The sequence below is a fragment of the Carcharodon carcharias genome, chromosome 3 (assembly GCF_017639515.1).
Source record: "Carcharodon carcharias isolate sCarCar2 chromosome 3, sCarCar2.pri, whole genome shotgun sequence".
Taxonomy (NCBI): domain Eukaryota; kingdom Metazoa; phylum Chordata; class Chondrichthyes; order Lamniformes; family Lamnidae; genus Carcharodon; species Carcharodon carcharias.
The window spans coordinates 195,206,544-195,232,694 of record NC_054469.1 but is presented as its reverse complement, the minus strand read 5'-3'; the positions used below and the strand labels follow the sequence as shown (position 1 = coordinate 195,232,694).

The 26,151-nt window shown below is 40.1% G+C and overlaps 1 protein-coding gene across 2 annotated transcripts; it reads left to right on the top strand.

The window, feature by feature from the left end:
* Positions 1-1,287: 1,287 nt before the first annotated feature.
* On the top strand, positions 1,288-25,756 carry c3h6orf62 (chromosome 3 C6orf62 homolog). Of its 2 annotated transcripts, XM_041184678.1 has the most exons (6): positions 2,527-2,662; positions 4,467-4,599; positions 19,950-20,126; positions 21,484-21,609; positions 22,472-22,603; positions 24,371-25,756. In XM_041184678.1, exons 2-6 carry the CDS (start codon positions 4,495-4,497, stop codon positions 24,494-24,496), a joined length of 666 nt encoding a protein of 221 aa, XP_041040612.1. In that variant the 5' UTR covers positions 2,527-2,662; positions 4,467-4,494; the 3' UTR covers positions 24,497-25,756. The 2 variants fall into 2 exon arrangements, with proteins under 2 accessions (XP_041040611.1, XP_041040612.1); XM_041184677.1 differs by lacking the exon at positions 4,467-4,599 and having other exon boundaries at positions 1,288-2,662.
* The last annotated feature ends 395 nt before the right edge of the window (positions 25,757-26,151 follow it).

Below are 26,151 nucleotides of genomic sequence, written 5' to 3'. Positions count from 1 at the left end.
CAATTATACGTTAACAATAAATGTTGCCCTTGCCAGCAACGCTCGCGTTTTAAGGAATTTTTAACAAAAAGCTGGGAGAGAATGGTGGGGTTCAGGATAGAGCACCTGATAAAACCTGACGAGACTCTTACAAGATACAGTATCTAAATCAACCTTCCACATTATTAACTGATTCATTTTTAACCTCAATTCCCTTACCCAGCCTTTGTAACCTCAACTCCTGCATCCAAACCCACATTTCCCTTATACCCCAACCGCACCAAACCCTAAGTTCCCTTACGCCTAAATACCGAATTCCCTTGCCCCACCCATATTCACACCCTCAATTCTTTCACTGTCACCCGCATCCATACCCTTAGTTCCTTGATCCTAATCCACACCCTCAATTCCCTGTCATCCACATCATCCCTCAGCTCCTTGACCACATTCTTACCCTCAGTTCCCGGAACCCCGTCGACATTCATAACCTGTTCCTTGACTCCCAGTCCATTCATATTCCCTATTCTCTTTATTCCACCTCATACAGAAGCCCTCTATTCCTACAAGCACACTCCTCTGATGCTTCATAAAGTAACTGAATGACTGCAAAGCAGTTTGGAACTTAATAGGGTATTAAAAGCGCTATATAATTACGAGTCTTACTTTCTCAACAGCCCGTCACCCCCGCTCACAGTAAAACTCTATCCAACTGTTTTCACACAAACAAATCCCTCCACTCCTTGACACCCACATATAACCCTTCATTCCCCAACTCCCTCTGACGAAAAACCTTTCCTCCGTTCTCCTCTCCTCCTGAAATATTTCATTGCCTAGTCCTCCAACTCCCCCACCCCCTACCGAACTTTATCAAGCTTCAGCTGGTTCACCTATAGTGAAATGACTGGATGCGAGACAGGATTTATTTTCCGGAATGATAGCACAAACATAAAATGCATGCTTTGAAAGCACAGCAGCGCTCAATCACCCCAGTCCCACGGAGTGACGTGAATTTCAGCAGCCTGAAAGTTCAGGAAAGCAGGAAAGGTCACGGCTCGGGGGTGATAAGCAAGGCAACACGTGACATGGCGTGACGTAGTGAGATATGTTTACATCGATTGAAATTAAAACAGGATTTTAAAATGATATAATAATAACACAGGGCGTTGGTATTGGTGTGCGAACAGAACGCGTTAAGTTTAAAAATATAACTTTAAAAAAAAATCATGTTTGGGGGTGGTGGAGTGGGTTGTGACGTCAGTGCGGCCATCTTGTCTGGAGAGGCGGCGGAGCCAGCGGGCGGGAGGGGAACGAGCGAGTGTGGCAGTCCCAAGCTGCGAGCGAGAGCCAGAGATTGGGGGGGGGGGGAAACGGCTGATAGATAGATAAGTAGAGAGAGGGAGCAGGTCAGCCCTCCATTGCTAAACTTTGAGAGGGAGGGAGAGAGAAATCTAGCCCGCCTCGGGCTGAAGTAGCCGAGGGCCAGGCCGCTTCTTTGTGCGGTTTTCTCAAACCAATAGCCCACTTTTTTAAGACTATGGGTGACCGAGAGCGCAGAGAGCGCGATTCGCTCACACTGACGGGTTTGACCGGGTTCGTGGTCTCTTCTTGACATGGGCGGGGAGTGACATTGAACGTTGGTTTGCAATATATATATTATATATATGCTAAACATAAACAGCTTAGGAAAGGAGGAAAGAGAGAAAACCAAAACAAAAAAAAGGAAGCAGCAGAAACTCAACATCTGAGTGAGAGGATCTGAAGGAACAAAAATGATAAATGATTTAATTTTTTTTGCTTTGTTTTTCAGTGCAGGGAAATGTCAAGAAACGGGGTAAAAGTTTGCCACCATGGTGTTGATTGAACTCGTCTCTTTGATAAAGTTAGAAATGCCTTTTTCTCGGATTTTTGTTTGTTTCTGCCCAGGTGCCAATGAGCAGCGCCATGTAGTTGATGTGCCAGCGCAATCCTCCTCTTTCCCTTTTACTATCTGTCCTTAAAACAACAAAGTCCAATATGTTTGAAGACAGCCATGTCGGAGGCTGTAGGTAGAGTTTTCAGGCTGATTTTTGTGTAAGAAGGCAAAATCCTGGCTTGTATGTAAACATGGGATCTGGCTGCATCACTTGTGTGTCATCTTTGGGCACACAGTTAGATTTACAGTTAGGTGTTTAATTTGTTGGTTAGATTCATTGGCATCCATCATTGTAAACTAGTTTTAGTTCAACGGGTTAAAATCTAGCATAATTTGGATTGCTTTGGTTTGTAGGTTTTGTTAATGTGAATTAAAAACAAAGTCTAATTCCCTGCACTCCCATGAAACCATGTATATATAGGGACTGTTATCATGATTGGACTCTGGCCTGCATTTATCCTAAGTTTTTGCACAACACAGTTTTAGACTTTCTGGTCTAGTAGTTGTGGTAGAATTTTTTTTCAGTTAGCACTACCAGACTTGTTTGTTCTGTTGCGCTGTTTTCTTTTGTGAGAAATTGCCCTTGTTGGTTTTGTCAATTTCTGATAAGCTAGAAACGGGGTTGCCACTTATCCAAACAAAATGGGTGACCCAAACTCTCGGAAGAACCAGACTTTGAATCGACTGCGTGCTCAACTTAGAAAGAAGAAGGAATCTCTGGCAGATCAGTTTGACTTCAAGATGTACATTGCCTTTGTATTCAAAGATAAGGTAGGTATTTTACCTTGTCTTAACATGTGGCAGCTCTAAAATTTAATATTGTTTGTACCCAACAGCCATGGAGCTGTTACACATGTGGAATGAGAGTAATAGTTGGAATTTTTATCTAAAGGATGTAATATTAGACTACACTTACCCTGAAGTTACCACTGTCAGAACAGCTGTATTGCTAGTTCCAGCCAGGCAGAGCTATGTTCACATTGGCTGAAATTGTACCAGTTATATGTTAAAGAGAGACCTCTGGCACGTCTTTATCTAGATGTCACCAGATCACTCCAGAGAGCCAGGAGGAAATAATTCATGCTATTAGATTGGTTTATAAAAATGCAATGCATTTTGATAGACACTTCAAGCACTGAATTTGCACTCTGGGCAGCGTGTGTCCCAGATTGTCGCTCTGTCTCGCTCCAAAATTAGTTTGGACCCTAATTCTGAAATTACGCTCCATTTAGCTGAGATACAGAGCTTAAACTGTTTCACTGTTCACGCACAAGCTGAGGGGTAACTTAATTGTATGCAAAAAAAAAACTTGCTCAGAGGTGGAATGGAATTCAGTTAAGTGATCTAGCCCTCTTTCTCCTGCCCTTTCTTGACTTATCCCACTATCCCCTTCCTAACTCCACATTGCACACTTTGTAGTCCTTAATACCAATGTTCATTTGGCAGTTTGACAACCAAAGTTTGAGAATGTCTACATTGCATTTCTAGCAATATGCTTCTAATGTACTTGTCTTACTTGAGAGCCATCCCATATTGTGCAGACCAAAGTACATACCTAAGACCACTCAAGATAGCTTGCACTGCTTTCATCAACATGCAGCCCATCGGCAGGTAGGCCATCTTGCCCCTCAAGCCTGTTCCAGCATTCAGTGAAATTGTTGCTAATCTGCAACCTAACTCCACATAACTGCCATTTGCTCATGTCGCTTAATACCTTTGCTTAACAAAAATCTATCAAACTCTGACTTAAATTAACAATTGATCTAGCATCAGTTGCCATTTACAAAAGAGTCCCAAATTTCTACCACCCTTTGTATGTAGAAATCTCTCCTAATTTCACTTCTGAAAGGACTGGCTGTGATTCTAAGGGTATGCCCCCTTGCTCTAGACTCCCCAACTAGCAAAAATAATTTCTCTTCATCCTATCTGTTCCCCTTTATCTTGAAAGCTTTGACTAGATCATCCCTTTGTCTCTGAATTCCACTAGTTTGTGTAATCTCTTCTTGTAATTTAACCCTTGGAATCCAGCTATCATTCTGGTAAATCTACACTGCACTCCCTCCAAGGGCAGTATATCCTTCCTAAGTTGTGCTGCCCAGATCTGAGCACAGTACTCTGAACGCAGTCAAATCACAGCTTTGTATGACTGTAGCATAACATCATACGAATGAGGAGCAGGAGTAGGCTACTCAGTGCTTAAAGCCTGCTCCACCATTCAATACAATCATGGTTGATCTGATTGTAACCTCATGCCTACCCCTGATAACCTTTCACCCCCTTGTTAATCAAAAATATATCTAGCTCTGCCTTAGAAATATCAAAGACCCTGCTTCTACTGCCTTTTGAGGAAGGGAATTCCAGAGACTCAAGACCCTCTGAGAGAAAAAAGTTCTCCTCAACCCCCTGTATTCCAATCCATTAGATATAAAGGCCAGCATGCCAGCTTTTTTGATAGTTTTTTGTGCCTGTTCATGATATTTTAATCTATCTACCTGGATACCTAAGTCTTTTTTTGAGCATCCACTGTTTCTGGCTTTTCACCATTCAGAAAGTACCCTTCTATCCTTTTTCACAGGTACTCTGATGACACCCAGCTCGACTTCATGGCCACCTCTCATGAGTCCTCCACTACCTCTAAATTTTCAGATTGCTCATCCATTACTGGACGCCAGACAAGCAGAAATTTCCTCCGATTAAATATTGAGAAGGTGGAAACAATTGTTTTGCACCCTGCCACAAACTCTGTTCCCTAGCCACTGACTTCACCCCTCTTCTTGGCAACTGTCTGTTTGCAATCATGGCATCATATTTGATGTGGATATGTGTATCTGATTACATATTCACACCGTCACTAAGGCTACCTATTTCCACTTCTGTAACATCATCTGAGTCCACTCCTGCCTCAGCTCCTCTACTACTGAAACCCTTATCCATCCCTTTATTATCTGTAGACTTGAATAATCTACTGCACTCCTGGACAGTCTTCCACATTCTACACTCTGTAAACTTGAGCTCATCCAAAACTCCTAAATCACACTGAGTCCCACTCACTCACTTCCTTGTACTCGTTTACCTACACTGGCCACGGGTTAAGCTATAATTTTGAAAATTCCTATTCTTGTTTCCAAATCTCTCACCCCTCCCAATCTCTAATCTCCTCCAGCCCCACAAAGCACAGATATCTACGCTCCTCTAATTCTGGCCTCTTCAGCATCCCAGATTTTAATCACTGCATTATTGGAGATATACCTAAGCTCTGGAATTTCATCTCTTTGTGTGTCTACCTCACTTTCCTCCTCTAAGATCCTTTTCAAAACCTACTGCTTTGACCAAGCTTTTAGTCACCTGCCCTAACATCTCCTTGTGTGGTTAGATGCTCTTGTGAAACAAGTTTTTAATTTTTTTTCATGGGATGTTTGCGTCACTGGCTAGGCTAGCATTTATTGCCCATCCCTAATTGCCCTTGAGAAGGTGGTGGTGAACTGCCATCTTAAATCGCTGCAGTCTGCGTGGTGTTGGTACACTGACAGTGCTGCTAGGAAGGGATTACCAGGAATATTAATCCAGCGACAGTGATGGAATGACAATATAGTTCCAAGTCAGAATGGTGTGTGGTTTGCATTTGCTGCCATTATCCTTCTAGAAGGATGAGGTCATGGTTTGGAAGATGCTGTTGAAGGAGCGAGCCTTGGTGAGTTGCTGTAGTGTATCTTGTAGGTGGTATACACTGCGTCAGTAACAGAGGGAGTGAATGTTTAAGTTGGTGGATAGGGTGCCAATTAGGAGGGCTGTTTTGACATGGATGGTGTTGCACTTCTTGAGTGTTGTTAGAGCTGTATTCGTCCAGGCAAATGGAGGGTATTCCACCACACTCCTCACTTGTGCCTTATAAATGGTGGGCAAACTGGACAGTCAGGAGGTGAGTTACTTGCTGCAGAATTCCCAACTTCTCACTTGCTCTAGTAGCTATGGTATTTATATGGCTGGCCCAGTTCTGTTTCTGTTCAATGGTAATGCCCAGGATGTTGATAATGGGGATCAGTGATGGTAATGCCATTGAATGTCAAGGGGTGATGGTTAGATTCTCTCTTCGCGCTGTTCTTGTCTGGTACTTGTGTGGGACAAATGTTACTTGCCACTTATTAGCCCAAGCCTGAATGTTGCCCAGGTCTTGCTGCATATGGACATGGACTGCTTCAGTATCAGGGGAGTTGTGAATGCTGCTGAATGTGCAATCATCAGCGAACATCCCCACCTCTGACCTTATGATGGAGGGAAGGTTGTTGATGAAGCAGCTGAATATGGTTGGGCTTTGGAGACTACCCTGAGGAACACCTGCAGCGATATCCCAGGACTGAGATGATTGACCTCCAGCTGTCGCAAACAAGTATCTTCTTTTGTCTTAAAAACAAAAAAACTGCGGATGCTGGAAATCCAAAACAAAAACAAAAACAGAATTACCTGGAAAAACTCAGCAGGTCTGGCAGCATCGGCGGAGAAGAAAAGAGTTGACGTTTCGAGTCCTCATGTTTGACTTTAATCAGTGGAGAATTTCCCCCTGATTCTCTATGATCCAGTTTTGCCAGCACTCCTTGATGCCATGTTGGGTCAAATGCTGCCTTAATGTCAAGAGCAGTCACTCTCACCTCACCTCTGGAGTTCAGCTCTTTTGTCCATGTTTGAACCAAAGCAGTAATGAGTTAGGAGCTAAGTGGCCCTGGCGGAACCCAAATTGAGCACTAGTGAGCAAATTATTGTTGAATAAGTGCTGCTTGCTAGCACTATTGATGACCCCTTCCATCACCTGAGTGTAGATTGATGGGGCAGTAATTGGCCGAGTTGGTTTTGTCCTACTTTTTGTGAACAGGATATACTTGGGCAATTTTGCACATTGCTGGGTAGATACCAGTGTTCTGTCTATACTGGATAAGTTTGGCTAGGGACAGTGCTAGTTCAGGAGCACATATATTCAGTACTATTGCTGGAATGTTGTCAGGGCATTTAAGCTTTGCAGTATCCAGAGTGAATCAAATTAGTTGAAGACTGGCATTTGTGATGCTGGGGGACCTCAGGAGGAGGCAGAGATGGATCATCCACTTGGCACTTCTTGCTGAAGATGGTTGCAGATTCTTCAACCTTGTCTTTTGCAAATCTCTGCTAGGATGGAGACATTTGTCTCCTCCTCCAGTGAGTTGTTTAATTGTCCACGTCCATTCATGACTGGATGTGACAGGACTGCAGAGCTTAGATCTAATACATTGGCTGTGGGATCGCTCAGCCTTGTCTTTCATATGCTGCTTCTGCTGTTTGGTGTGCAAGTAGTCCTGTGTTGTAGTTTCACCAAATTGACACATCATTTTTCGGTGTGCCTGGTGCTGCTCTTGGCATTTCCTCCTGCATTCTTCTTTGAACCAGGGTTGTTCCTCTGACTGCATGGTAAAGGAAGAGTGGGAGATACATCAAGCCATGAGTTTACGATTGTGGTTAAGTACAATTCTGCTCCCCTACAGTGTCTCATAGCTGCCCAGTTTCGAGTGGCTAGATTTGTTCAAAATCTATCCCATTTAGCATGTTGGTAGTGCCACACAACACTATGGAGGATATCCTCAATGTGCCAGGGACTGTGCAGTGATTACTCTGACTGACAATTAGAGTACCTGCCTATTACCCCTACTTTGTCTCCTGCTGCTCAACCAGGTCAGTAATTTGCTTTCAGTTTCATGTTTCAGCTTTAGATATGAAGGACCATATCAAATGACTTCTAGAAGTCCATATAACTAGACTCATAGACGTCTACAGCACAGAATGAGGCCATTCAGCCCATCGTGTCCGCGCCAGTCAACAAAGATCTAACTACACTAATCCCATTTTCCAGTGCTTGGCCCATAGCATTGGAGGCTATGGCAACGCAAGTGAATATCTAAATACTTCTTAAATGTTACAAGAGTTTGTGACTTAACCACCCTTTCAGGCAGTGAGTTCCAGACTCTGGGTGAAAATATTTCTCCTCAACTCCCTTCTTAGCCTTCTGACTCTTACCTTAAATCTATGTCCCCTCGTTATTGACCCCTCTACTAATGGAAAAAGTGCCTTCCTATCTATGCCCCTCTTATACATAATCTTATACACCTCTATCAAGTCCCTTCTCAACCTTCATTGCTCCAAGGAAAACAACCCCAGCCTATCCAATCTTTCCTCATGGCTCATACCCTCAGCCCAGGCAGCATCCTAGTAAATCTCTGCACCCTCTCCAGTGTAATCACATCCTTCCTATAATGTGGTGACCAGAACTGCATGCAATACTCCAGTTATGGCCTAACCAGTGTTTTATATAGTTCCAGCACAACCTCCCTGTTCTTGTATTTATGCCTCAGCATAATAAAGGCAAGTATCCAATATGCCTTCTTAACCACCTTATCCAACTGCCCTGCTATCTTCAGGGATCTATGGATATGCACGCCAAAGCCCTTCTGATCTTCAGCATTTCCAGGGTCCTACCATTCATAGTGTAATCCCTTGCCTTGTTAGCCCTCTCAAGTGCATTTCCTCACACTTTTCTGGGTTGAATTCCACTTTCCACTGCTTTGCCCACCTGACCAGTCCATTGATATCCTCATGTAGTTTATGGCTATCCTCCTCACTATTTACCACCCTACCAATTTTCATGTCATCCACGAACTTCTTGATCATACCCTCTACATTTAAGTCCAAATCATTTATGCACACCACAAACAGCAAGGGCCCCAACACCGAGCCCTGTGGAACCCCACTGGAAGCAGACTTCCGGTCGCAGAAACACCCCTCTACCATCACCCTTTGCTTCTTGCCTCTCAGCCAATTTTAGGTCCAATGTGACACTTTGCCTTGGATCCCATGAGCTCTTATTTTCTTGACCAGTCTGCCATGAGAGCCATTATTAAAAGTCTTGCTAAAATCCATGTAGACCACATCAAATGCATTACCCTTATCAACACTCCTGGTTACCTCCTCAAAAAAATCTGATCAAATTTGTCGAACACGACCTTCCCATAACAAAGCAATGCTAGCTATCGCTGATTAATCAGTGTCTCTCCAAGTGCAGATATATTCGGTTCCTCAGAATTCTTTCTGGTATCTTCCCCACCACCAAGGTTAGACTGACTGGCCTGTAATTTCCTGGTCTATCCCTTTCTCCCTTTTTTAATAATTGGACAACGTTAGCGGCCCTCCAGTCCTCTGGCACCTCACCTGTGGCTGGAGAGGATTTGAAAATTACTGCCAGGGACCTGTCCCACCCTCCTTTAAACAGCTTATATTTCACCTCATTTCTGTTTTGCTTCAGTTCTCATGAAGAGTCATCTGAACTTGAAATGTTAACTCTGTCTTCTTCTCCACAGATGCTGTCAGACCTGCTGAGTTTTTCCAGCTATTTTTGTTTTTGCCCCAATATCTCTTCCCTTGCCTTGCTTAACTGCCTGAGATACGTCTCTTCTGGGCCTGCAGATTTACTACTTTTAGGGCCGCTAAACCCACTAGTGCCTTCTCTCTTTCTCTCTCTCTCAATTTCCTCTAATATTTCACAGTCCTTCCCTGATGTCTATACTTGCATCACCCTTTTCCATTGTGAAGACCTATGCAAAATATTCATTGAGGATTGTGCCCATGCCTTCTGGGTTCACACACAGATTACTCCTATAGTCCCTAATTGGCCCTACTCTTTCCTTAGTTATTCTCTTTATATATTTAAACTGCCTTGGGTTTTCCTTTATTCTACCCACGAATGCTTTCTCACGCACTCTCTTGCTTTCCTAGAGTTCCCCTCTACATTTTTTATATTCCTTTAAGGACTCTGCTGTAGTGAGCCCTCTGTATCTGCCATAAGCATCTTTTTTTCTTAATCCTAACCTTTATCTCCCTTGATCCTGGTGAATGGAAGGTTCTCTGGACTTGGTCCCCCCGCCCCCTCATCTTTACAGGAACACATTTGCCCTGTACTCTTGCTATTTCCTCCTTGAATGCCTCTCACTGACAAATTTGCCCTGTACTCTTGCTATTTCCTCCTTGAATGCCTCTCACTGACAAAGTTTTATCTGCAAGTAGCTGCTCCTAGTCCATTTGGGCCAAATCGTGTATCATCAGCCTTTCCCCAGTTTAGAACTCTTATTCCTGCTCATCATTAGATTTTTAATTCCAGATTTTTATTGATTTCAAACTCCATCATGGCAGAGCAGGGTCTCAACAGCGACAGTATCACTACACCATCGTCTTGAATAATATCTATAGACATTGCCCTGACTGCAACTTTAGTAATTTCTTCAAAAAATTTAGTCATGTTTGTCAGGCATGACCTGTTAATTGTATCAGTTGAGGTTACGTGCATACATGTGGATGATTACTTAAGGGCATGTAAAGAGACACTTATTGACACGAGTTGAGTGGGGTCAGGAGATATATACCTTTAATGTCTCTCTGAATAAATCTATGCCAAGTAAAGATTGGCTTTGGTGTCTTCCTTTGCCATCTGGCTTTCAGGAATACAACATGACCCTTTACAAGCCCATGTTAGGTTTCAGCTGAAAATCTTCAAGGAGTTCAGTCACCCTATCCTTAATTATAGACTCTAGTAATTTCTCAAAAAACAGCTGTTGGGTTAACTGATCCTTAATTCCCTGGTTTCCCCCTCTCACCTTTCTTAAAAAGCAGAGTGATATGCACAGTTTTCCAATGTAAAGGAATGGTTTCAAACAAAGAGAATTTTGAAAGATTATAGTTGGGGCATCTGCAATGTTTTCACGCACTTCCTTTAAAATCCTGGGGTGGAACGCAAATGGTTCTGGAGATTTACTCTCTAGTGTCATCATAACTGCTATTTTTGCTTAAGGTAATTTTGGTGAATTCTGATTCAATTTTACTTTCCGTAAGAGATATTACATGCTGATCTTTTCCACTGTTAGTATTGATGCAAAGGAGTTATTCAGCATATCCATCATTTCTTTATATTGGTGATTTGTCAATGAAATTAAGGGGCACACGTTCGACCTGACCACCCTCTTTTTCCTAATGCAGTTGTGTTTGCTTTTTGGGCTGATTCTGATATCCCTTCCCAGTTTCTTATCATACTCTTATCAGGTTTGTCACACTTTACTGTTCTCGGTATATTTTCCATTCACCAGGATCTGTACTGTTTTTGTCTGTTTTTTCTTTTGGTTTTATGTTGTCTCTTGCCTCTTTAGTAGCTTGTTGAATTTTTTGACAAGCAGAGATCTTGCCACTTAGGGATACAAACTGATTTTGTATCATATTTATTTTTGAACACCTGCTGAGGTTACTGTGAGCAGTCTGTCTTATTGCACTGAAGTCAGTCTTCAGTGGCTAAATATAGAAACTTAGCTGTTTTGCATTTGTCTGTTTCAAATGTTACGTTGAACTCAATCATAATGTGACTTTAAGTGGATTGCATCTGTGTACTTGGCCATACCAAACATGGGTATATTCGTCCACTGGTTGGTACTCTTCAGCCTGCTCGTTTACAGTTCCAGAAAGAAGAATTCAACCTGTCCTGTTTTTGTTATTTTTCAACAAGTTCAGCATGGTGTTTGAAAGGGAGAGATGTGAAAAGGATACATATATTCTTCTAGATTTAGGTAAGGCTGACTACAATGGGATGAGACAAAGGCTGTCCAGAGTAAACTGAGCAAACCTGTTAATGGATAAAATGACAGAATAACAGTTGGGAGATGCTCAAAAGAGCACTTAATGTGATACAGAACCAGTTTATACCCCTAAGGTGCAAGAGTTTACTGTTCCAAAAAAGTTAGCCATTGACAACTAAAGAGGGAAGAGACAACTTAAAAATTAAATGACAAAGCATGCATAAATGGAAAAAAAGCACTGATGTTGCTTTCTTTATTCTTGTAGTGTGCTTTTTTGCATTTGTGTATCAAGCCAAAGATTGTCATTTGCTAATTCAATACAATCTAAATGTGCTCATCTATGATTTGCTTTTCTTATTGTAAGCTAGTTTTAAGAAAACTTGCTAATTGAGTATTTTCTAGTTCATTAATGGCCGAATATTTCTTCTCAACTGTGACTTCTGTCAACGGATCATTAGAACTGTGGAGAATTCTGTGGTTTCTTTGTTCAATTTATCTTCTAGCCAAATCAGCAGAACTCCTGATAGATGTAAAAAAAATATTTAGTTCACAAGCATCACTAGCTATTAATCCACCTCTATATGGGTTTGGGGTTTTAAGAAAGTATTGGTCAAAGTGCCACATGAAAGGCTGGTTAACAAAATTGTGGCTCGTGAATTAGGAGGGTCAGCGTCAAGTTAGATTAAAAAAACAAATTGACTTAAGGACAGAAAACAGCGGGTCACATTAAATGGTTATTTTCACTGGACGATGGTGGACAGTGGTGTTCAAGTGTCTGCTGAAATGACTTGGTATTGGAATCCAGAGCAAAATTACAAAGTTTTCCAATTAAACTTGGAGGAGTGGCAAACAATGAGGTGATACTAATTGACTGCAACAGGACGTAGGTAGGCTAGCAGAGTGGCAGATGGAATTTAATTAAGAGAACCGTGAGAAAGTTTGGTGTAAGTGATAGGAGAGGCAATATAGACTGAATGGCACAGTTCTAAAGAGTGTGCAGAGACAGAGGGACCTGAGGTTGCATGTACATCACATAAGAAATAGGAACAGGAGTAGACCACATGGCCCATTGAGCCTGTTCCGCCATTCAATACGATCATGGCTGATCTTGGGCTTCAACTCCATTTTCCCACCCGCTCCTCATTTCCCTTATTTCCCCGAGACATCAAAAATCTGTCTATTCCAGTCTTAAATGTATTCAACAATGAGGCAACCACAACCCTCTGGGGTAGAGAACTCTAAAGATTCACAACCCTTTGAAGAAATTTCTTTTCATCTCAGTCATAAATGATCAGCCCCTTATCCTGAGACTCTGCCCCTGTGTTTTAGATTCTCCGACCAATGGAAACAATCTCTCAGCATCCATCCTATCAAGCTCCTCAGGAATTTTTTAGGTTTCATTGAGATCACCTCTCATTCTTCTAAACTCCAGAGAATGTAAGCCCAATTTACTCAGCCCCTCCCCCCATAGGACAACTGCCTCATCTCAGGGACCAATTTAGTGAACCTCTGCTGTACCACCTCCAATGCAAGCATATCCTTTGTCTAGTTTTGTAAAATTAGTTTGCTTATATTCATCTTTGCACTGATGGTTCTAAGGATCATGGGATGGGAATTACAGGTTCAGCAGTTTTTATTCCTGTAATTAATGTTAAGATTGTGAAAAGGTTAAATGATAGTTTATCAGTATTTTCAGTTGAGTTAATGGCAATTATGTTGGCTTTTGAGTGGGTAGTGGAGGTAAAGTTATTGAGAGTCATCATTTGTTCAGATTCATCATCGACATTGCTCTCTATCCAATCTTAATTTATGAATCCAGACAGGATTTTATTTTTGAAATTTTTCATTTATTGTATAACACACAACAGTTGGGTATTGTGGATTTTTTATGGATACCGGCACATAAAGTTGTGGTAGGAAATGAGGTAGCAGATTCATTGGCTAAAAGTTCTATAAATCACTTGATTCCAGATATTGAGATTTCATTAGGGAAGACGGAAATTAAATCTATTGTTAAGGATAAACTAATGCATTATGGCAATAAAAATGGGATATACATGAGAAAAGAAGACATTTACATCGGATTCAAAACAACGCGAAGTTAGCTAGTAAATTTACTGGGAAGTGTAGCAGGGACGAGGTGATTATGAGCAGGATTAGGATTGGCCGCTGTAGTTTATATAAGTCTCTGTATTTAATAGGGAAACATGTTGATGGTTTGTGTCAGGAGTTTGGGGTAGGATTCCTGCAATCAGTGGAGTATATTTTATTACACTAAGTTTGCAGCTGAAAGAGGAACAATGCAGTCTTAATTTTCATCAGAATGGTATACAGTGTGATACAGTGGCTAGTATTTTAGCAGTTAGATTTGGGTATTGGGATATTTATCAAGTTGTGTTGTCTTTTTTTTCTATTTCATAGAATTAGCCCATAGAATTTGGGTTTTTTATTGCATTGCACTTTTTCCTCTAATACAGTAGGTGGCAGTAATATACCAAAGAGGTGTGAATTTGCCAGAGAAAAAAAAGAAAAAAATAACTTTCTTAAATATAGAGACAAAACTGCACACTACTGTAGATAAGGTCTCACCAAAACCCTGTGCAACTGCAGCAAGACTTTATTCTTGTACTCTAATCACCCTTGCAGTAATGGCCAACATACCATTTGCCTTCCTAATTGCTTGCTGCACCTGCATGCTAACTTTGTTCCATGTACCAGCACACTCAAGTCTCTGGACATTAATACTTACAAAGTTTCGCACCTTTAAAAATGCAATTCTGCTTTTTTAATTCTTGCGACCAAAGTGAATAACTTCACATGTTATGTTATACTTCATCTGCCATCTTGCTACCCACTCACCTAACCTGCCTGTGTCTCTTGCAGCCTCTGTGCCCTCACAGCTTACCTTTCCACCTAGTTTGGTATCATCAGCAAACCTAGATACATTACTCTCTGTCTCTTCATCTAAGTCATTAATATAGATTGTGAATAGCTGAAGCCCTATCACTGACCCTTGCGGCACTCCACTATTCACTGCCTGCCAACTTAAAAAGCCCCCGTTTATGCCCACTCTGTTTTCTATCCATTAACCAATCCCCTGTCTATACTAATATATTACCCCCCACCCCAACTCCATTAGCCCTTATTTTGCCTATTAATCTTTTGTGCAGCACCTTATCACATGCCTTTTGGAAATCCGGGTATTCTATAACTACTGGTTCCTCTTTATCTGCCCTACTAGTTACGTCCCCAAAAAACTCGAATAAATTTGTCAAACAGGATTTCCCTTCAGTAAACCATGTTGGCTTGTTCTAATCATGCTATGCTTTTCTAAGTGCATTATTGAGACTTCCTTAATAATAGATTCCAGCATTTTTCCCAGCAACTGATGGTGGGCTAACTGGCCTGTAGTTCACTGCTTTCTTTCTACCTCCTTTCTTGAAAAGCGGTGTAACATTTGCCAACTTCTAATCCAGTGGGACTATTCCTGAATGTAAGGAGTTTTGGAAAATCATAGAGCACCCACTATCTCTGTAGCTATCTCTTTTAGAACCCTGGGAAAAAGGTAATCAAGTCCCAGGGATTTGTCAGATTTTAGTCCCTTGAGTTTCTCCAATAATTTATCTGTGCTGATGTTAATTTCCACACACTTTTGAGCCCTTAGGTTATTGACTATTTCTGGTATTGAACGTGTGCCTTCTACTGTTAAAATGGACACAAAATATTTGTTCAATGCCTCTGCCATTTCTTCGTTTCCCATGATAATTTCTCCTGTCTCTGCTTCGAAGGGAACGGGGATGATTGCTTTGGCTACTCTGTTCCTTTTTATGTACTTATAAAAGCTCTTACAATCTGTTTTTATATTTCTAGCTAGTTCACTTTCATATTTACTTTTTCCCTTTTTATCAACTTTTAGCTGCCCTTTAGCTGGTCCCTTAAACACTCCAAATCCTCAGACTTGCTACTGTTTTTGCAATGTTATGAGCCTCTTCTTTTAATCTCATGCTACCCTTAACTTCCTGAGTGAGCCATAGATGGGTCCTTCTTGCTGAGTTTTTGTTCTTCAGTGGAATGTATTTTTGTTGAATATTTTGAATTGTTTCTTTAAATGTTTCCCATTGTTCATTTGCCTCCATATCTTTTAGCCTATTTGCACTATTAGTCTTAGCTAGTTCGCCCCTCGTATCTATGTAATTGGCTTTGTTTAAGATTTTTGTTTGCGGTTGGAATGTGTCACTTTCAAACTTAACATGGAATTGATTGGTATTATGCTCACTATTTCCCAGTAGATCTTTTACCATGACATTGCCCTGCTTCATTATACAATGCTAGATCTAAGATAGCTTTATCCCTAGTCAGTTCCACAGTATACTGATCCAAGAAACTGTCATGAAAGCATTCTACCAACTGATCTTCTAGATTGTTCTTGCCAATTTCCCAATCCAGATGAAGATTAAAGTCCCCCACAATTAGCCTTTGTTACAGGCTCCAATAATTTCTTGTTCAATTCTCTGCCCAATATTATACCTACCGTTAGGGGGCCTATAAACTACTCCCACCAATGTTTCCTGACACTTGCTATTCCTAATTTCCACATGTATTGATTCCACTTAATGGCCTTCACTGGCCAGATCCTTTCTTACTAATGCCGTTACGTCACCCTTTACTGTAAGGGCTACCCCACCTCCTTTGCCGTTTTGTCTTTCTTTCCGAAATATTGTGCACCCTGAAATATTTATTTCTCAACTTTGATCATCCTGTAACCATGTTTCTGTTATGTTCATTAGATCTAAATCATTTACCTCTATTTGTGCCACTAATTTTCTATATAATTGCAGATGCCTTGTGCATTCAGCTAAAAAACCTACAGCTTCATTTTTTTTTACTTCTGTTCCCTTCATTGACCTTATTCACTGATGTACATTTTTTATTCAAATCCCTGTCCCTTGCTGTTCCACTCTGCTTGTCTTTCCTTTCTCTTTGGACTTCTAAGTCTCCTTTCATCACCCACTGTTAGTTTAAAGCCGTGTCCACAGCCCTAGTTATAAGATTGGCCAGGATAATGGTCCCTGCCCAGTTCAAATGGAGCATATCCCAACAGGATAGCTCACTGTACCCTGAGTACTGATTCCAGTGCCCCATGAATCAAAATCCCTTCTTCCACGCATTTAATTCTCTAATCTGTTTAACTCTCTGCCGATTGACATGTGGCTCTGGTAACAATCCAGAGATTACCTTTGATGTTCTGTGTTTTAATTTGGACATAGATCTTTGAAATGGGATCTTGGGCTTCATAATAGAGCAACTGAGTACAAAAGCAAGGAAGTTATTCTGAACCTATATAAAGCTCTGATTAGGCCACAACTAGAGAATTGCATCCAGTTTTGGTCACCACACACTAGGAAGGATGTGTGGAAGCTTGAGTGTGTGCAGAGGAGATTTTCCAGAATGATTCCAGGCATGGGGGATTTTAGCTATAAGGTTAGGTTGGAGAAGATGGGATTGTTCTCCTTGAAGCAAGGAGATTGGGAGATTTGGTAGAGGTTTGGATAATGTAGGTAAGGAAAAACTGTTCCCATTAGTTGATGGTATAAGGACTAAGACACACAGATTTAAGGTTTTGTGTAAGAGATGCAGGGGGAATGTGAGAGAACTTCTTTATGCAGCCAGTGATAATGACCTGGAATACTCTGCACACAGGGGTTGTGGAAGCAGAGGCAGTGAATGACTTCAAGAGGAAATTGGATGGACATTTGATGGAAATAACAGGGCTACAGGGACAGCAGGGGAATGGGACTGGCTGGATTGATTCACGGAAAACTGGCATAGACTCAATAGGCCAATCGGCTTCCATCTGTGCCGTTTATGACTCTGTGGAACACTTTGTGAGAGTATGTTATTTTGGATGATTAGTTTGCAAAAGGGCAAAGAACAATCAAATTTGAAAATAGTAAACTGTAGGATATCTACTTTCAGTAAGCTGAAAGGACCTGGCCCAGGTGGATTGGAATCAAAGATTGATAGGTACAACACTAAATAAGCAATAGAGGGCTTTCAGTTGTCTGGGTAGAGACTGGTCACATTCTCATATCCTTGCTTTAGTATTCTTTGTCTCATCATAAAGCCAAGGAACATATATGCATTTTTTTAAACCGCCTTCTCAACTCTGACACGATAATGCAAAAAAAAAAAATTTGGTTCACAAGTATCACTAGCTATTAGTGAACATCCTGCCATATTCAAAAGCATGTGTACATACACCTCCTGCCTGTGTTCCTGCAGCTCCTCAACGTTGGATCATGTAGTTTGTATTGTCTCCCCATTCTTCCTATCATATACATAGTGATTTGGACTAGAAGAGGGAGCAACAATGCAACATCAAGTGATTCAGCGAGATTTGGCAGTGGCAGCCTGGTTGGTCACTCACTATATACATTTGAGTTTGAGCCCAAGGAAATGGTTCCTGTACTGTGGGCGCAATTCAGGAAAAGTGAGGGTATCAGAAGTGGAGGTGAGGCTGCTGTAAGAGAAGCTTTATAGGTACCATGTCATTCAGGATGGGTTTGGGGATTGGGGGGGGGGGGGGGGTGGTGGTAACAGAGAGGTTACTTCTATGTGGGAGGTATAAAAAAAATTACTATGGAGGACTTTGAGGTAGGGTTGGCGAATCGAGATGAGAAAGTGGTCAGAAAGAGCTGTGCCATTGATCAGTCTCAAGCCTTAAGACCAAGTTTGATTAGCTTGAGGATGTTCTTCGGTTTGCAGTCTTATGGAAGCTGTAAACTTCAGTTTTTTTATTGTTATTATCAATTGATTTCAGTATCAACATTTTAAATTATGTTTGCCTACTAGGGGGAATTGGATATAGGGAATTCATTTTTTTGTTTGTCAATAGGTTATTCATAATCATCATACACAAGACAACATTATCATTTAAGTTATTATTGGAATAATGATTCATATTGGGAAAGTTTGCTTTTTGACCTTCAGTCTATTCAAATTATCACAGGAGAGAATATTTTTTATTAATGCACTTGCTCCAATGTCATTAATGTTGGTGTTGGAAGAGCATTATCACGGTGTGCATTTTTTCCCTTTTAATGTTTGGCTGGGACAAGAATATAGCAAGGACAATATTGCAAGGGTTATTGAAACTTGACTGTTGAGCTCAATGATGGTGCAAATCTTAATTTCAAATGTGGCCTCTCAAAGTCTTTATTCTGTTAAGAGCCCCAATTGGTCAATCATGATATGTATTTTAATTTTTTTAAATTTATAAGATTCCAAAATGTTAAACCATGTTCACACAATACATGTCACGAACAGCTGCAGTTAAGCAGGCTTCTGCCAGCTAGAGATGCTTCTGTTCTGTGACTCTGCCCATATGTACATTTCTTTATTTAGTGACCTGATCTTAAAATAATGTTTGGGACCGAATGTTGACACTTGTACATGGTGATCTGCCTCAAAAGAGGGTGCAGAATTTAGTGGTGAGGAGATGGGACTTGCACTGTCCACATTTGAGGTATCAGGTGGCCATGCAGTCTTGAAGCTGAGGAATGAATGACTGAAGATAATGATTGGAATGGAGGCCGTGTTAGCTTAACAGGATTAACAGATGGTTGAAGAAAGGGGGAATAGTGTTATGGGATCAGAGCAGGCACATGAAAGTAGAACTGCTGCTTGTAAGGATGATAAACAACACAGACCCAGTTGGGTTGAGAGACATGTTTCCATGTTGCACTTTCCATTTAATTCTGTGCAATCTGTTTTTCACTCTTTCCCCACCCCCTTGTCACACACGTGAGCACCATTTGATTAATTTTTGCTTCTGGATTAAATTAGTCTGTCAGTTCTTCAGCTCTTCTTTCTATGCTGACTTTCATTTTCCTCCCTATGATGTGTTGCTATTGATTTCCTTTTAAATTGGTTTGATTGGAAATAATTTCTTAAAATTCATGATTATGTGCACTAAATTGTCAGTTGATATATTTTGAACCTTTTGTGGTCTTCAGGCTTGAAAATGAAGTCTGCTAAACTAACCGGGATTAATATTATAATTTAGCTTTTGTGAATTTCCCCTTGCTTTGTTCAGAATATTTTACGAAAATAATACCAGGATTTCTTTAAACAGTGTTTTGATTTATTTCTTCAGGATTATTATGTTCTACTATTTTTGAGTAATTCTTGTGCAAATCATGGTCCTTGTGCTCAATAAACAACTAAGGGCCTGTGAAATGAGATTTTGTTCTTGATGTGTTCTTTTCATCCCTTTTTTAAGAAGGGCCAACTACTAGACCATCACTGAATCCAACTATTACGATATCAGTCTGAGATGTTCAGCTTTATAGTTTTTAAAAAGACATTTTTAAATGGTGTAGATAGAAAAATTGTTTATTTAAAAAATTCTTCTGTTTTTTTTAAAGAAGAAAAAGCCGGCACTATTTGAAGTAGCTGAAGTGGTACCAGTTATGACCAATAACTATGAAGAAAATATCCTCAAAGGCGTACGGGAGTCCAGCTACTCCCTGGACAGTTCCATAGAGCTGCTGCAGAAGGATGTAGTGCAGCTTCATGCACCTCGCTACCAGTCCATGCGCAGGGTAAGTAGGATGAATCTTTTTGTTTCAGTAGAATATTAAAAGCTTGTGGTTTGTTTGTTTTAGACTAGAACATAATAGTCTCACATCTGGCAGCATGCCATCAGTTGACACTTAAAAAGGAAAAAAGCTTGAAATGATAAAATACTGGAATAACACAGCAGCTCTTTCATTGTCTTAAAAGTAAAAATAGGTTCATGTTTTGTGTAATGATCTTTATCAACAGACGAAACAGCTGTTAACACTCTTGCATATGTGTGACCATTATGTGTTCTAATGCAGACCTTATCCTTATGTTTCTGCATCGCACCAATATGGAATCTAGTATCCAGCTGGGTGTCAACCCAGAATTCAGAGCTGGAGTTCCAGTCTGCCACAGCAGGGTTTGAGCACAGCACATTTTGACTCAGTGAGGAATTCTACCACTTGGCCAAAGACTTACTTCTGAATTGAGCTGTTATTCAACATTCTTGTGGTTGTTGAAACTGATACTCGGACAGTTGTACAAACTAACTGCACTAAGTTATGTTGCAGGCTCAATACTACTTTTCTCAGGCAAAATTGATTTGATTAATAAAAAATTAAAGCAGTCCAGGAACCTTTTGGAAAAAAATCAGAACTGAAAATTTAAGTATCTGCTGGATGCTGCTGATCTTGGTCTAATAAATCTAATGTGAAAGATGAACTGCCTTAAACTGGAGTTACAGTAGATACTATATTGGTATGATGGAGAAATCACATCACTTCTAGTAAATCAGTTCATGCTTGGATTGTTTGATTTGGATTATTGTTGTGAATTGTAAAAAATCATTTCAAATAGATGCAAGCTTTACATTATAAATTGGCTATTTAAACCATCCAAATAATTTGCTTAATTTGGAGAGGCAGGATTCCTTTGACCCTATGAGGAATCACTGAAAATTTTGTTTGTACTGGCAAAGATGCTGGATAACCACAATGGGAACTTGGAATGTAGTTTAGCTAAGGCAACATGATCATCTGCAGGAAGCAATTTAATCTGATGAAGAATCTAACTTTGTTATTCATGTAGGTTAAATTCTTAACTATTCCACAAAAAACATGCCTGTGGATTCTTATGTTGTACATGTAGACTGCACTGAGGTACAAGATGTTTCCAGCCTTTTGGACCAAAAGAAGGAATACAGTGTTAGATCCTGGAAGTTGCAGTTTGAAATACATAATGCCACTTACTCCAAGCTTATTTTGTACCTGAGCTACAACCAAAGTAATCAAACTTGACCAGAAAAGATGGCTCAGATTGAGATTACTGAAACTTTGTAATTGCTATTCCTGACACAAACACGATTTAATACTTGTGGGAATTTTCCCCCTCTGTTAGGACGTAATTGGCTGTACACAGGAGATGGACTTTATCCTTTGGCCACGGAATGATATAGAGAAGATGGTCTGTCTCCTGTTCTCCAAGTGGAAGGGTACAGATGGTGAGCCTTTCAGGCCTGTTCAGGTAAAATTTCACCACTCATTGTTACATAAGTACATGAATGAATTCTGCCCGTGTTTTTTTCCTCTTGGCAAAATTGATCTGGCTATGAATTTTCCAAGCTTGTTGACAATGGCTAGCTCTTGATTAATGACTTTTGTACAGAATGCATGTTTGTACGAGATTGGATAGGTGTTACAAATGGTTTCTTTGTGCCTGAGCATATGGGATTCATTTCAAACATTATTCTCAAATGTTACCTGCGTTTTGTTCTTCTGTTGCCTGTTTTCACTTGCAATGTCATTTTGACGATACGGTGCAGTTAATTTTTGTTGTCATCAGCTTTGCCTCTTCTTCTGGCAGTGTTGTCTCCCTGGCCTGTACAGTTTTTTGTGACAGACTATTCATCTGTGGAGCGTGACTGACTGATTGTAGGTTTTTTGACAATGAGACATCATAGCCAGGCTTGACCCTCTCTGAAGAAGAGTCATATAGACTCAATGTTAACTCTGTTTCTCTCTACAGATGCTGCCAGACCTGCTGAGTTCTTGCAGCATTTTCTGTTTTTACTTCAGATTTCCAGCATCTGCAATATTTTGCTTTTATTGACCCTCTCCTCATCTGGAGTCCCACTATATGCAAAATAAACAAGAGTGACTGGATAGAGATCGGGAGCAGGAGTCTTGGCAAATCTGAGTAGAGGCGCTGAATCCAATTGCAGCATCACTACATCAGTTCTAGCTGAAATCAGTTAACTCTGTATGGAGCTGGAATTGAATCTGGAACTGCCTTGATCTCTTTGCTCAGCTATTCATTGGATACTTGTTGAGCCACAAGTCTTATTTTTTAATGCCATTTTATTTTAAAATATCTTCTGTTTACACAGGCCAAGTTTGAGTTTCATCATGGTGATTATGAGAAACAGTTTCTGCACTTTAGCCAGAAGGATAAGACAGGACTCATCATAAACAACCCAAACCAGTCCATCTTTATGTTCATTGATCGTCAGCACTTGCAGGTGAGTATAATGCTGATTGCCTTGTTCTTTTTCTAAAACTTCAGTTCCAGCTACTGTTCCATGACAGGAATGTGAAAATAGTGGCATGGCCGTCAGTTTTAATTGTTCTGAGTGCCATCAGTGTTTATAACCTGATTCATTCTTCTGCATTCATACTGCTTCACGTTCTTTAACTTATTTGTGGACTAATGTAGCAGCATTTTAATGACATGTTGATAGACTTGTGCTGTTAACTCTAGCTGCCATTCTGTATGACAGTCTCTACACAATTACATATAATTACTGCTAAATTTACTTTCCATAATATGTATGAAACAATTCCAAATTGGGTGCATTTGTTGACATTTTATGGGGCTGTTGTTGCTTTGAGGAAATACTTGCTGTGAAAAGAAGTTGTTCAGCTATTTTGACTCAGCAGGATGCCATTTTCACGCATTCAGAGTGAAGGATAAATGCAACATTTTATATAATTAATTTTGAGATTACCTAATGACTTTGGTTAAGTTTCCCTCTCATATTAGACCTTCAGTCTGTGCAGAAGTAACTACTCTCCGCTTAAGTGCTACAGTTGACTCCAAAGTGTCTGGGTTGGGCTGGGGGGGAGAGGGTGTGCAAATCAGCCAGGGTTCCTGCAATCACTGTACTGTGCAAGGGCTTGCAGTATATGAACACTGGACGAGATGCGATTGGCAGCGTTGCACTCTCTATACCCAGTTAGCCTGCTGGCACAGACTGTCAAAGCTTAAATAAGAATGGCAACTTGGGTAAAGTACCATAAGATGACATCAGTCTGTTGAATCAGATCTCTGTGTGAAGGGGCCTCGGGTAGAGAGAAATTTTGGAGGGAAGGAAATAATCAAGTTGGAAGCAATTTTATAACTGATAAATGACTCATGAACTGAGTGGACAGTATTGCATTGATTTTTATTGTTTCTAGCATTCCACCATAAATGTGATACTGTTGTGTTAATTTAAATAGACTGAACCAGTTTATTTTTTAAAAAGGCAAAGGAAAAATTTAATTTGGGTTGTGGCCCAAGTGCAATTTTTTTTCCTCCTGCAAAGAGACCTTGGACTTTGTGCCTTGTATGTAAGGATGCCGTATTTGCTTATTGGTATAGGCACATCAAGATCATAAGATTTTGAATTCTATCGTCCTGGCTGTATTTTCAAACAAAAATAATCTAATTTTGATAGAGACTACTTGGAATTTTTTCTTCGCCTGTCAAAAAAAAATCCTCCAGAAACAGAATTCTGAAATTTAGTTTCTGGTCCCTGGTACAGTAAAAGCTTAGTATTTTCCAATACAGAGATGGTAATGATTTTTCACGTTCAAAACCTTCTTTGCCACTCAAGACAGTAAAGCAAGCCATTTTTTACTTGTCTCTTGTGGACTCTTCTGATGATCAGTCCCAAAGCTGACAACTACAAAAATGTATTTTGGTAACCTGTAAATCAGAATGATTGTGTAGTGCAAAGTAATGTTAAACTTTGTGCTTTAAAAGAAAACTAATTAGATTGAAGAGGAGTGGAATATATTACATTGGAACTACTGACCCCTGCATGTTCTTTGAACACCCAGATAATCTGTAAGTTCTTAAAATGAAAGTCACTGTATTTCTTCCAATTTCTGTATATTGACTTTTGAAATAGGGGCATGCAAGTACTTCAATGATCTAGCTTTGGTTTTCATTTAAGGTGTGGCTGTTTTTTAAGTTAATAAATTATCTATTCTATGTGACTGGATTGACTTGTTTTGTTTTGCAGACTCCAAAAACTAAGGCCATAATTTTCAAGTTGTGCAGTGTCTGTCTTTACCTGCCACAGGATCAGCTTACCCATTGGGGAGTTGGAACCATTGAGGACCACCTCCGTCCCTACATGCCAGATTAGGGGCAACAGCCAGCAAAATAGGGAAGATCATAAGAGCCAACAACAGTGAACTCACATTTCATCTTTATTTCTGACTTTAAGATGATCCACTCATGAAAAGAACAGTCTGTTACAAAGCATACTCATCTTGAAATTTAGTTTTTTTTCCAGTCATGCATATCTCAGAACTTTTTTTCTTTCATGTATTATCTGCACACTCACTGTAATAGGCTGCTTTGCAGTTAATATGCATTGTCAACTCCACATGGAAAACAAAAAGGTGAAATTTGAAGAGATTGTTATACATTGACGCATACATACAAGAAATGTACATATTAGTCTTCTCGTTTGTGCTGGTTATGTGCCCTAACAATTACTATAGATGTTATAAGATGTAATGTTAGGGTGGGAAGTGCATTTGACAAGGATTTCAGCAACTAAAGGTTACAACTTAGATGTGTTGTACAGATGAAGGGCTTTAAAGCTGAATAGCACTATCATTACGGTCCTGATAGATACATTTATATTGGGCACATACTGGTCATAATTTAATAATGACAAGCAACTGAAAGTGGGGAAAGAAATCTTAAAGTACTCTTTTAAAGATCTCTTGTGTAATGTAGGCCCTCGTGTGGGCTACATTTGAGTTTGCTAACATGTTCTTTTTGGATCTCTTTCCCTGAGTTGCTATATAAACGTACAAAGGAGTTTTCCTTCTATTCTTTGGGGAGATTTTAGCGGGTTAATAATAGACAGACTCTGCAGATAACAGAACTGGAGTCTCAAGTAGCAAAATGGCTACAAAATCGTCACTGAAGTTCAATGTTACTGGAATTTTTAATAAAAGAGCCTTCCGGTAGCTGAAGCAGCTTATTTACCTAGAAAGTGAAGTTGGGACTATAAGATGAAGGTAGAAAGTGGTGCAAAATATGCTGGTTGCTGATAGCACACTGTAAAAGTTAAAATAACTAATGGAGAATTTCCAGTGCTTGCATACAAGAAAATGCACCTAAAATTGCTTAAAAAATCTTCGAGTCTTTCAATTTGGTTATTAAGGGAATTGTTTGCAAGACTTGATTTTGAGCTTGTGCAATTAACATGAGGCAGGCTGCCGAGATGAATCGAAGGGGGAGAAGCTTTTCTGTGGAGCTGTAAGACTGAGCTTTCTGGGGTTATTTATGCATGCCTGCCACTTCAGATAAGAACAGCGCTAACCAGTAGCAAATTTGTACTCACCTTCTGTTGAAATTGGAAAAAATGAAAATAAATCTTTAATCCATATTCAGAATTGTCTGAGTTTCTTGAAAAGTGGTTTTGATTAGCCTTTGAACTACTGTGGAAAATGTAGGTAGATATACACCATTTTAATATTTTACAGTTACTGGTTGGTTCACTAGAAATGATCCTGCCATTTCACACTAACAAATGTAATAAGAACCTGATATCCAGGAACATCCCATCACGAGAAATGAAATTTAAAGATGGTAAGTTGTAGGCAGCAATTGAAAATGATTTGATCTCTGGTTACAAGGTTGCCTGTCTCAGACTGATAGAATGAATGTTTTCCCTATTTGCTGCCTCATAGGATGATATGAATAAAGCGTGGGCATTCATAGAGATAAAAACAAAAAAACTGCAGATGCTGGAATTCCGATTAGGCACTTTACAGCCTTCCG

What these genes read in the sequence shown, in the direction of transcription:
- c3h6orf62 (XM_041184677.1), top strand. Translation starts at nt 2,534, where the DNA reads ATGGGTGACCCAAACTCTCGGAAGAACCAGACTTTGAATCGACTGCGT. An exon ending in CCTTTGTATTCAAAGATAAG is followed by an intron (nt 2,663 to 19,949) that starts GTAGGTATTTTA and finishes TTTTTTTTAAAG; the next exon opens with AAGAAAAAGCCGGCACTATT. An exon ending in TTGATCGTCAGCACTTGCAG is followed by an intron (nt 22,604 to 24,370) that starts GTGAGTATAATG and finishes TTTGTTTTGCAG; the next exon opens with ACTCCAAAAACTAAGGCCAT.